At 31.5% G+C, this 13,982-nt stretch overlaps 1 protein-coding gene across 1 annotated transcript; it reads right to left on the bottom strand.

Moving 5' to 3' along the window:
- Positions 1-2,336: 2,336 nt before the first annotated feature.
- Positions 2,337-6,676, bottom strand: LOC114176280 (zinc knuckle (CCHC-type) family protein). Its single transcript, XM_028061262.2, has 8 exons — positions 6,409-6,676; positions 6,246-6,301; positions 5,675-5,837; positions 5,056-5,144; positions 3,946-4,078; positions 3,371-3,463; positions 2,979-3,081; positions 2,337-2,886 (listed from the first exon to the last, which is right to left on the bottom strand). Exons 1-8 carry the CDS (start codon positions 6,595-6,597, stop codon positions 2,432-2,434), a joined length of 1,281 nt encoding a protein of 426 aa, XP_027917063.1. The 5' UTR covers positions 6,598-6,676; the 3' UTR covers positions 2,337-2,431.
- Between the last annotated feature and the right edge of the window lie 7,306 nt (positions 6,677-13,982).

Below are 13,982 nucleotides of genomic sequence, written 5' to 3'. Positions count from 1 at the left end.
AACAAACTCAAATATGTTTATCACTTAATGATAATTTAATTCATAGGATTATATAAATGTGAATGGCTTTTATGAGTGGAACAAGAACATGAACAACACAAAATAATATAAAAGAAGAAGATGAACATACGCATTCAACAAAAATAAGATGAAACAAAGAGGAGAAAGAACAAGTATGATTTGATGATTCTAATGAAAGAAAAGATAAAATGGAATAGAGAAATTTATGAGAGAATGGATGAGATAATCAGAGCCTATTCTCTTGCTTCATAAATAAAAAATAAAAATAGCATTTTAGAAATTCGTGGAACCATTCCATGCTTGTGTTCTTAGATAGCTGAAGCCATATGCCTGAGTTTTTATTATAATCTTCGGCTCCTCATATAATAAAAGTCTAAAGTTCTCCTATAATTTAAAAAATGCCACCTTATTTTTAAAGACTTCAGATTTCTTGAAAACAAAGTATATAAAACGTTTTCAAATGCGTTTTATATAAGACCCAAGTAAGAAGAAAACCATTTCTTTTGAAAGCACTTTGAAAAATTCTTACTTCATTCAATTTATCCAAAACTATTTTAGAAATAATATAGTGGAAGTCCAAATATCGTATCTCACAAGGACAATGACTAATGTGATTTAAATTAATTGATTTGTTATGTGTTAGCAAATATACTAAATCGTACAAGTAATACACTGGAAGTCCAGATATCATATCTCACAAGAACTAATGTGGTTTAAATTAATTGATTTGTTACTTATAAAGGGTGAGAATACAAAAACATATATTTAAAAGAAAAATAAATGTAGAATTAAGATGTAAAATATCAATAAAAATTGATACAATGGAAACAAATAGCTTGATTGAGAAAAATATAAGATAAAAATTTCACCGGGATTGGATTTTAAGATTTCATTCAAAGTAAAACATCAAACAATATATTCATATTTTTGTCTCTCACGCTCACATCATTATCATTTGTAACATGTATCGATTTCGTCACAGACAAAGCTAAATTAAAATAATAAAAACTCTATGTCTAACAATATTTACTATTACATTTGCATTAATGATCAATAGATCAATAAGTTGATGCTTAGGAATGATCAATGACCACATCTATGTCTAGTATATAAAATCAATAGTTGTTTTACCTTGCTCAGGATTCTCAGACTATCTTTTGATAAAAGAAAAATAAATTAGTTAGAATAAACTAATAAAAGAATATATAATATACTTTATCATAAATTATTATATTTTTGTTAATATTATTTCGCTGGTAGAAATTTTATTTGTTAGCTACAAATTTGTGACAATTTTTTTTCATAATTAAATAAATTTTAATTCTATGAGGAAATAACAATAAAATGATTAACCTCTCTCAAAACATAACTAATTAGCTTCAAATTAGTTACAATTTTCTTTTGTTGGTCCCTCACTAAATGGTGAGAAACAATTTTCTTCACTAATTTCCTTCACAAATTAGCTACTAGACTTTTTTGTCGTTGATCTCTTGTTAAATAATGAGAAATTAATAAAAAATAATTTCTCTCGTTAATTTCTCTCACAAATTAGTTACGATTTTTTTTATCGTTGATCCCTCGTTAAATAACAAAACATTTATGAGAAATAATTTCTCTCACTAATTTCCTCGCAAATTAGTTACAAAATGTTTTTGTTACTAATCTCTTGTTAAATAATAAGAAATTAGTAAAATGTATTTTTTCTCGTTAATTTCTCTCGCATTTCTCTTGCAAATCAGCAATTTTTTGTAGTGGTTGTTCTCCATTATATTATTTCATTTTAGGTCTGAAGTTTCATTTCAAAGGTACATGTTAAAATTTAATAACATTCTCTATTACACATATAATACATTATTGAGGTGAATTTTTATATTGATAATCTTCATTGGCATTTAATAAAATCCTCTATTATGCAGCTAATTTAGGCTAAACTGATAACACAATCAGAACCTATGATATTATACCCAGGTTCTGGACTCCAATAAAACTAAAAAAAACTTAAAAGACTTCTTTCTAATTTTCTCTTTCATTCTTTGTTTCGGATTTTCAAGTTTCAAGCTCCAATAACTCGTTGTTTAAGAAATATCAACCTTCAAATAACATCTAAGCTTAAAAATTACAAAACTATCAAACTTTAAACTCATTGTTCGTTTCTAATTTTAATTTTAACTATCTTTCAAAATCCAAAAAGTTTAAGCCAAACGTTACCTTTATCTTGAATGTATGAATGAGTCCTACTGTTTTACCTCACCCTAGAACCACCTAGCTTAGTTTTGTTAAAGTTGTGCGTAATTGCAATTACTCAAAAATTCCTGTTGCAGATAGATAACAAGAGCAAGCACAATATATATAGCTCTTCCTGTTCTGATTAGTGTACACAACAAGACATAGCTTAACATTCTTGTGATTATTAATCTTGAGGATGTTCAGTAACATGTGTCTTACTTGGACATGTCCTACTGTTATGTCCCTTTTTCTTGCACAACCTACACTTGTATTGCCTTCGAGAGACCGTTTTTCTTTTACTAGGAACAACTTGAGGACAGGTTCTGCGGTTATGGCCGAATTGGTGACATACTTTACACTTGCGGTGTTTTATCACTCTCCCATTTCTACCGCTTATCCTTAACTTCCAACAAGTTCTTCTGTTGTGGCCCTTTTCCCCACAGACCCTACACTGATTCTGTTTTATCATTCTCTCATTGCTATGGCTTACCCTTATCATTCTACATGTTCTTCTGTTGTGACCCTTTTCCCCACAGACCCTACACATGAATCGCCGATCAATCAAGGTATCCTTGAGTTCTGGACAGTAGTATCTCCTATGTCCTTCACGTCCACAGTTTTTGCAGTAGAATTTTACTCCTGCATTTGAGGAGGGACAGAAAGCAAATGAGTATGAATTTCAACCATGTCTATCACCAATGTAGTCACAGGTGGAGGGACATAAAAATTACCCTTCATGGCCATGCTCCTTTTCTGTCGGTTTATTGGATCACTAAAGAAAGCTTTCATGGTATTGGAAGTGTGTCTCCTTGCTGCAACAGTTCCCTTGGCTTTCTGCATCCATTGAAGCAAATATTAATTGTGCAGAACTTTCAGTGTGTCAAATTCTAATGCTTCAAATACTTGCATAATTTACATCCAGACAACCAGTGCCTGTACTCAAGGAATTCAGAAACATGCACAAACAGAGGGTACATAGTCAATTTTAGCTTATGGAGAAGTTAATTTCACTTTTTCCTTTTATTTTTCTCTTCCAGAAGGAGCTTATGGAGAATCTCATCGAAATAGGCCTTGATACCAAGAGAAAATGACTTCAAAAAATACAAATCTTAACATTTAAAACCTTGATAGCAGCCACACGCTGTGCCTCAAGCTTGGGATCCTGGTGAATAATCTTCATTCGGTTGCTAAACAGACCAGTTTTGGCATTCAGACTCTGCAATCATTCAACTAAACAAAGACATTTAAATTTGCAACCTTAACAATATCCACAAATTCTCTTTCTTGATTTATCATATTAATACAGCAGTAAACAAAAGGATAGAAAAAACCATGCATTGAATTTATATCACTACACAATTGTAACTTCTTCCTTTCCTAAATGTATTTGTGCCTTACATGTCCATATAGAACAAGTTAATGCTCAAGTCTCTTAACCAGAAGAAGGTTGATGCTTCTGCATGATAAGAAGTGTTCCTATCAACTTAGCTCTCATTATAAGATCCCAAAAATTGCCATTCAATTCTATGTATATGTGTTCTCTCTTGTGTAGGTGTTTGAAGTGTGCATGTAAGTCTAAATATATCAAATAATGAAGGGAACAAGCTGATGGTTCAATCCCATGTAAGTAAAACTTATGCATCATAAATAATAATTTGTATCCAAAGCATATTAAGTAAGGTTACGCTGCCAACTAACTTTCAATGAACGACTAATCTTTAATCCAACTTCTGGAGGTGGTGATTGGTAAACACGCTTGGATTTTTTCTTCACATCTAGCTTTATTTCTAATTTGTCAACTTCATCATCTTCCTTAACTTTAAGTGGGGAACTGAAAAAGTAAAACCCATAAAGAAACATTTATGTATGATCAAGAAAATTTACATAATTCAAAGATTTAGATGCAAATAAACAGACAGCAAATTAAACTTTTATGTTTGTCAAGTATGTTACAAAATATACCATCATATAGAAATCTCATGAAATCGTATTGCTTAGAATTTCACATAGATTTGATGTTGAGTCAATTATAAACAATGACAAGAATAAAAGCAACGTAAATAAAAACCAGAAGCTTCCTACTCAGGTGGAACAAAAAAAAAAGTGATAAATAAAAGCCACAAATTAGTCTGAGTACCACAACTAAAACTGATATAGTATGATCCAAACATATAAGCTGAACCCAATTCCTTCTGAACTAGTGCAGGGAAGGAGAGTAGCAATGCCAGATTACACTATTTTGATATAATCTCCTATTTACGAGAAGGAAGATCAAAAGATTAAAAATGAAAAATTAAGAAAAAAAAAAGAGCATCACACTGGGAAAAAAAGAAAGCAAATCATAATAATAAATAATGTAGAAACATCCAGATAAGCAGATTATACTCATGCTCGACTTATTAGGACTAATAATTGATTTCTTTTGTTAGATTGAATACAAATATTACAAATAACTAACCATTTGGTATTCTGTGAACCATTATTTCATACAATATGATTTGGAGGAGGGTGGAGAACTAAAGCTAAGCATGGACAATGACATGGAGAAGGATATTGTGACTAAAAAATTCATGGTATCATTAGGATGCAAAATGCATGCCACATCAAACAAGGGTCTAGTACGTGTTTGATAAAACTAGTCATTGGTACACAAAAAGCTCCTTTCTTCGTGTCCATGCTAGTGTTAAGTGTTAAAGAATCTATTTATATTAATTTGCACATGACCACGTAAAATGTCATATCAACATTGTCAGAGTTAACAAAATATGAGATTAGTAAAGAAAGACAAATTTATTTCTCAATAATTACATAGAATGGGCCCTCTCCCATGGTTTTTCATCAATTGATTCCTCCCATATAACACGATCTCCAGAGCATTGGTGGCAAGTCAATATACCCTGAGTACAAGAAGAACGAATGGGAAAAAAAGTAAACAAAGTAGCCATTGTGCGCATTGCACGGATATGATGTTCAATATCATAGTGTTTCACAACTTCTATGAATATTAGGAAAATATCAAGCAAGAAATTTTAAATAACAATATATATAAAGTCATAAACACATAGGATGCAAATTAAACTAGTAACATTTGTGTTTAATAATTGTCTGGCATCATAAGGTATGTTGAAGTGTTAATAAAATCAACCCAGCAACATCAGACATATATGACCTGAGGTAAGTCTAAATTTTTCCATTGTGAGTACACAGAAGAGAAATAAAAGCTAATGTGTGAATTTCAACTTAAGAATTTCTCTTTCAAAATCAGAAATGACATGAGTTCAAGTTGTTTCATGGAAATACGATATGTAAACTTGATGATCCTAACCTTTCAGAATCAATATGGATGATCGAAGCCATTAAACTAGCCTAAAACCACGTTTAAGTTGTATTTTACTCAGAAACCAACAATAATTCTAAAAGAAACTACCTTTCCATAACATTTTGGACAGTCTGGTCTTGATCTTTCTATTCCACACTCTGTACAAGGTGTATAACCCCTTGCTCGGCAACTCGGACAAGGTAGCTCCCTGATATACTGTCCATTTGGACCAAACCAGGACCTTGGTTCTGGTGCATGAGACTTGCCCTTGCTGAAATGAAAGGAAAATAATGCTCAAAGTCACTCACCAAAGCTTCTCATAAAATATTGAATGTGTGAGTTTGTGTGTGCCTCTAAATATTTGCCTTTTTATTTTTTTGTGTTGCATTTGCTTTTACTCTCATAAAATATTTTTCGAAGAGGCTAAAATAGAATTATAATTAGGTCTTTTATCTTCACTGTTCTCCATAACTGGGTTCCCTGGATTTAGTAAAACTGTCACAGGTTCTTATTTGTATAAGATCAATGCTCTAATCACAACAATCAACACTACAAACCAAATTAAAAATTCCCAAAAAGTTAACGATCAAGTTATGTAATAAACTTTTATTTTATTTCTGACAATGCAAGAGCAAAAATACTTCAATATATAAATAAAATAAAAGTAAAAAGCTGAGACCTTGGTTTGAGCTCCTCCTCCAGCTCGAACAGTTCCTCTGAAGGATTGTAGCCCAACTGCAACAGAATAATAACATATTATTATCCAACTATAATTAAAAATAAAAGGCAACTTATGGTTTTGATTATGTTTTTTAAGGAAAGAAAACAAAAAGATAATGTGCCTGGTTTGGTTTTGGAGTGGAAAAGGAGTCGTCAGTGAGTGAAGAACAAAGGGTGGTTGGTGAGGGGCAGAAGGAAGCGTTTGTGTTGGGATGGAGCAAAAGCAAAGGACGCGCGTTTGGTGAGTTTGTGAATGGATATCTGAGAACGCGAAATGCAGAGCGAAACACGTGAATTTGGCTGGAAATCATGGATTCATGAATAAAGAAGAAGGTTTGGTTTTTGTGTTTGATTTGGTTTGCTTATTGGAAGTGTGTTCTGTTGTGTTTATGGAAATGATGTTAATTGGTGTTTTGCGTTTGTGTTTGAAACGTGCGGCTACAAAGGCAGGGTGAGGTGGATGGATAAGTGTGAAGTGGCATATGATACGACCGTGTGATCTTTGTTGGATTCTCCTAAATTATCTGATTAATAATTATTAATCACTTTTCATATTGGCATTACTATGCTGCCAAACCACCATAGAACTATTTTACCAAAAACTCTAGCAGCAAGGATTTTTATGACTTACTCCAACAAACCTTAAACATGTAAGCTGCATTTATTCATGTTATTGATTTCAGTCTCGGAGCATCCTTTTGATAATGTAATGAGTTTATCTCAAGTTTTTCTTAACATTAGTGATGACACTTGTTTAAATGAAGTTTTTTAACCAATATTCCATAATCTTAAGCAACCATTTAGAACATCGATAAATTTGGAAACTATAATACGATATACTTTGGACATGATCTTATATCAGAAGAACTATCTCTATGTGAGAAAGCAAAGATCATTTTCGCATAACAAGGATTAGAGGATGAGTGACTTGTTCTTTTTTGAGGTGATGAAAAGTGAGAGAGTGCAAATTAGAGAGATTTGTGATAAATACAATCCCACTGGAATAGGTGAGAGTAAAGGGTGAAAGATCACAAATGACTCTTTTATCCTTTTCTTATTTTATTTTTCTCGAACTATCCTTTTATTATTTATTTATTCTTCACGTGTTCACATAATATGGTAAGTTACTTCCTTGTTCCTTCTTCAAGATTATTATCTTTAACTATTTTTTAATACGCTTTTTCAAAAAAATTATGTTTACTTAAAATTTTGTATCATCATATATCTTTGTCTAAATATTTTTTTTAAATATTTTTTAATTATTTAATTAAAGAGTTAAAAGTAAAGTTTTTAATTTCTTCTGATCTTTAAAATTTGTTATGTTTTTTTTTTATTTTATGTGTAAATATTATCTTTTTATTTTGAAATTTTTAGATAATTTTGTTTTTAAAATTTACGAATTTTATTTTATTAACAAATAAATATATGTATTTTTAGTTTTAATTTCTTATTAAAATTAAATAAAAAAAATACTATTTTATAATTTTAATAATATAAAGTTTAATTTAAAATTATATATTTTATAGATTATTAAAATTATATAATAAAATTTTCTTAATAATTTCATAAGTAAATTAAAATAAAAAACGTACATGTTTATTTATTTAAATAAATACATTTTAATAATAAAATATGTAAACAATTAAAAATGAAAAATATGTCACATTAAGACATTTTGGTAATCTAGTTTTTTATATATTAAAAATTATTTAAATATGTCACATCAGTCTACTTAGTCACAAACTTTTACAAATATCTCTCTCTAATCTACTAAACAATCATCTTCTAATTCTTTAAAAGAAACAACATCGACTTCATATTTTAATCTTTTTTCATTTCTTCCTCTTTCTTTCTCTTAAATCATTCTTCCAAAAAAAGCTCAACCTTAATCGTAAGAACACCACGATAGAAAATTATTACCTACACAGAAAACCAATGAAATTTCTTATTTTGCTTATCCTTTGTCCTGAAAAATCACTATTGACATAAAAAGTTAATTTGACATAGTTAACCATTTCTCGATATTCATTTCCATACTTAAGCACTTTCATGGTATTAGATAAGTTCCTCTTAACAAAAATATCATGATATCATTAGCATATAAATTACGTGTAGGAAATTTTTGAGATTTTGAGCAACAACTCCTAATAAATTTGCCTATTTAACAAATTAAAGTAATATTTCTATTTAACACTTTTTGGCAAGAAAAAAAAAATACTACAAGAAAATTGATGATTATCAAAAGTAAAAATTTATATGTAAAACAACAAATTCATAGGTAAAATCATGTTATTTACAAATTATTTATGAAATAAAATTGTATGTAAATTGACAAATTAGTTTATAGTTGTTGTCTAAATTAAATAATTTGTTGTGAATCAACTTGTTGATTAAAAGATCTTTTAAGTAATTTTAAACACAATCGTCGTTAATCAACATTGTTAATGTAACACCCCATTTAATTAATAACGTAATTAAAGAAGCGTCACACTGGAATAATAACGTAGCGCAGTCCTGGAGTTTAAACTCACTCCTTACACTTACCATGGTGCCACAGGAAAATCAAATACAAGTCTAACAAAAGAGAATAGAGTAGCAAAGCGTAAAACAATACATGGGTTGTAGTCCTAACGAAAACCATAGAGAAAATAAAATCCAGCCCAGATGGCTAAGCAGCGGAATCGCCATTTCCTTGCTGACCACGAGAACCTCGCCCATCTACTCCCATCAATCAAATTGATGATCATCGCAAGAAAGAAGAGCCACATACAAGACAACCATACAACAAACAGGGTAAGCTAGAGCCAACAACATTTTCATCATACAGTCAAATATACTTTCACCATCCAATGTCCATATGACAACCAAGCATATTATGACTTTTCAATCAATACACTACGACTCGACTCGACTCATCCAGATACGTATAACTTGGTCGGATTCAGCGAATGACCGCACTTGTAGTGGATACCTCTGTTCACCCCCGAGCTATGTGTTACAAGTGTTACGATGGATCAAATTTCCCTCACCACAAGGTTAGCCCTTAATGAATTTCAGGCCTCCTGCTACTCTCACAACAGGAGTCAGTCCGCTCTAGGTGAGACTAATTGACTCCTCAAAGTGTCAGGATGCAACCTTACCTTGAATCCTTACCTAGTTATACAGATGGGGCACCACCATGGACACCCACTAATAGGGGCCATGGAATTACGTCCCGACCACTGAAGCGCGACCCTAAAAGTCTCACCTAGAGACTCCAAGGAATTACGCACTAACACGGACCAACATATATAACAGCCAAGAATTTTCACATACATTACACATGAAATATCATACCAACATCCATAACCAATCCTCGTTTCTCATACATTGAATCAATACCAACTCGTTATTCCCAACCATGAGTAATGCGTTTCTCCTCATACCAAAACCACACCGCTGGTCTACCAACCATCAAGATCCATTGTAGCTCATGCCAAGTTCATGACCACACGCACATACATATGTATCCAACTTCTCATGTACAACTCATATAAAAATCATGCCAAGCTTACAATCCCCCACATATAATCCCTTCCCAAACATGCATACTCATTCTCATTAAGCCATCATACAATAACCCATATAGCACAATTTTAAACATCCAAGCATAGAGGAAACAACATCTCGGGACGTATCCTTGCCCAGCTCCTCGCTCAGGCTGGAGGGTCTCGCTCAAGCGAGAATGACTCTCGCTCAGGCGAGCTCCTCTCCGCCTAGGCGAGAGCTCGACAAAGAGAACAGTAGCCCCTGCGCGATCTCGCTCAGGCGAGACCCTCTCCGCCTAAGCAAGACACTCGCTCGCTCAAAAGAACAGCGGGTCGTCTGGGCGACCATTCGTGGAAAATTAGCTTAGGCGAGCCCCTGTTAACCTCGCCTAGGCGAGACCAAGTCGCCTGGGCGAGTTTATCAGTGCCAACCACTGTCTTAACCTGCAGCAGACTCGTGAGCGTACCCCAAACAACATACCCACCATATCACACACCCATAACAACAGGCAAACTCAAACAATCACAACCAACATCGAATAACATACTTGTACCAAACAAGCAAGAGGGTTCTAGCTTCCCTTACTTGGAAAACAAGCTAGTAGTTGGATCCCTAGGCACCAACAGCGAACGCAACGGCGTCTAGAGTGGATTAATGAGCTGAAAAACAGTGTAACTAGATTAAAACGAGTTCACCCTGATTGACCTTAGTTGGAACCACGAAGAAGGAGCTAAATGGAACTAAGGTATGAGTTAGAACAGACTTACGTGAAGTGGAGTTCTGGTCAGAGTTCCCTTGGGGGTTGACAGCTAACCCTAGCAGAGCTCTAGAATGGAAAGGGAGGCAGTGTTTAGGTTCAGATTGCAAAATGAGACTGAAAGGGAAACCCTAACAGCTTTAGGGCCTCTGCACCCTGTGGGCCAGCCTTTAGGCCCAACAGATTAAGGCCAGCCCTTAGACATTAGGGCAGAAAAGAGAAAGCAGATTTTAATGGACCTTACAGTTAAGCCCATAGACTCATCTTTTATATCTTTTAACTACGGTTGTTAATCAACAATGATTCCTTAATCTCTCCTCAACACATTATTACATGGACTCAAAGGTGAGTCGCTTCCCTATAGTATATTTTTTCTTATATTGTTATTATTGTGATGTTATTATGTTGTGTTGTTATTGTTGTCACAACAATCTAAATATGTAAAAATTGACACCATTTTTAACTAGAAAACCTAAAAGTATTAAATTTATTAATTTTTTTTCTTATGTGATATTTAATTTTATTATTTCTTTTTAATATAAAATTTAGACTTACACTTAAATTATTACCAATCATTATATTTTCAAAATGGTATATCTATTATATAGCCCTTAATATGTATTTCTTATAAGCCTTTGACAAACCCTTTCCACATAACTGTATACTATTACAAAAAAGAATTTTAAAACCCAAAAAATAAAAATAAATCCTCAGTCAAAATTACTGTTTCGGTCTCTAGAGTTTGCTTCAATTGATATTTTATTTTGTTTTAGTACGTTTCTTCCCCAATACTAATATACGACCTTTACATGACGAGAACAACTCTTCATCCACCTAATTTACATGCTATATGTTAAATATACTTTGTTATTCCATGTCACATAAACTAAGTTAGACATATTAGGTATTTCTCTTACACAAATAATATGTAATATAATAGTTTATTTCAGTTTAGTTTGGATCCCATCTAAAGTGTTAAACCTCAAACCAAACCAAACCTCTTGGTTCTAAAAAAAGTTAAATCGGTAAGAAACTTTTCAATTTTAATTGGTTATTGAATTTTTGGAATTATTTTCATTATATTAAAATCAATGGAATGCAGTAAATTATATGTAAATTAAAATACAAAAATTGATGATTATTGGTCTTTTAATTTACAAAAATGTCATCTTCTTCCTTTAATAATAATTATATATACACCACCTTAATTTCATATATTACAATATTTGATTTTCCATTAATACAACATTAGTAAACAATATTTTAGATATTAATTTTCAATCCAACAAACATGCAAAATTGGTTAAGTATATGTTTAATTGTTTTCAATTAAGCAAATAAACATCTAAAATAGTGTGTGTGTTTTTCTAAACGAGACTAAAATTAAAATTATTTATTAATGGATTCTTGTTAATTAGATAAAAAACATACTAATAAACATCAATACGAAAGTAATTTGAATTTGATAATTGGTATGAATGTAACAATATTATAAAAAGATTAATTTGACTTGAATCGGTTTAATTTGTGATTGGTCCACTTAAAATTAAAATGAATTGAATTGAAAATTTTGATTTGTCCCGTTAATTTTTTAAAATTTATTTAGGTATATAAATACTAAAAATATATTTAATCTGTATAAATATTTTTTTATATATACATTTTTTAATTTTTAATTAATTAATTATTATTTTTCATAAGATAAATTAAAATAATTATTATATTTAATATTAAATTATTTTATTATAATTAATTGTATAGGGAGGTCGAGAACATTTCAGCTAGTGGGGAGGTTGGGAACATCTTAACCCATATTGATGTATGGGGAGGTCGTAGACATCTCGGCCCATTGAAACCGAGTACATCTCGCCCCAATTAAAGACAATTGTATCTAGACTCAATGTAGGGATATGTCACATATAGATGTATATCCTAGTACATATGGGTTCAAACATACATACATACATACGTCCTCCTACATATGAACTCATACGTACAAATGTACATCCCAATACATATGGGCTTAGATATACAGATGTATATCCCAATACATATGGGTTCAAATATACAAATGTACATCCCAGTACACATGGGCTCAGAGATACAAACGTACATCCTAGTACATATGGACTTAGGCATACAAGTGTACATCGTAAATGGTAAATGGGATATAGGACTATAAAAGTGCATTTGAGAATATGGGCAACATAAGGGAATGTAATGACAATTACAGTTACGATAGGGCATTCATGGGTTTTATTAGTAGTTACGAAGAGAATAAAAATGATTACAAAGGTAATGAAATTATGATTAGAATTAGGTAATATAAAAAAGGGTTTAGTGTCCAAGGTAAGAGGTAAGAGACCTATCTTTGCATTCATATTTTACTCACTCCTAAACTGGAAGTATTACTAACTTGAGTGTCGGAGTGCTTGCAGGTACCCACCCTCTAGGAGCATCGCTAAGTAGCAGTTTAGGGGCGAGCTTTGTGAAGAAGAGACGACGAAGGATTGAAGACTTTTGAGACAACTCGATTCCATACAAGAACATTAATAATTATTTATAAATGATAATAATTTAAGTTATAATAATATTACAATTTTTTAATTATTTTAATTTAACTTTTAATTTTAAAAAAATAGTTGTTGTAACCTCTGAACTTTAGCATTTTAAAACTAATAAAATAGGGTGTTTCATCATAGTGTTCAAAACAGATAATCCAATGTACAAAAATATATTAATACAGTCTTACAAAATATAAGATTATAAAAATATATCATTTATACACTTAAACTAAAACTAAAAAGCTATATAAATAAACTAACCACTACTAAAGCTCCTAGTGAAACCTTCCATCAACCTAAAATATGCCCCCTCTTCCTCCATAGGTGCCTTAGAAATTGCAACACATCTACTCCCACTGAGTAGGTGATCATCACAAAAGAAAGACAAGCAACACAAGACAACAACACAAAAGAAGGGTAAACTAATGTTTAAAAGAGATAATCATACGTGTGTGTGTGTGTGTATATATATATATATATATATATATATATATATATATATATATATATATATATATATATATATATATATATATATATATATATATATCATGTCAAATACTTACAAACGTGGTATAAAACATATCTTTGATCTATAATCACAAAAGTAATTGATACTAAACTCAAATATTCAGATACATGCACTTGGCATCTAACTCATTGGTGGTGTGCACCTATAGTGGTTCCCAAACTCTGTAGAGTTTAGCCTCAAGGGGTTATCACCCAACCACTCACAAGTTTAGCCTCATGACATAAACTACTCTACTTTACTTGAGTCTAAGTAATTATTAGAGAAATGATACCACCATATTGAATCCTTATGCCAATGCATACACTAACATATCAC

Source organism: Vigna unguiculata, chromosome 3 (assembly GCF_037176805.1).
Source record: "Vigna unguiculata cultivar grain cowpea cultivar isolate G323 ecotype 2 chromosome 3, ASM3717680v1, whole genome shotgun sequence".
Taxonomy (NCBI): domain Eukaryota; kingdom Viridiplantae; phylum Streptophyta; class Magnoliopsida; order Fabales; family Fabaceae; genus Vigna; species Vigna unguiculata.
The sequence above is the reverse complement of the archived record's forward strand: the minus strand, read 5'-3'. Positions and strand labels throughout refer to the sequence as shown.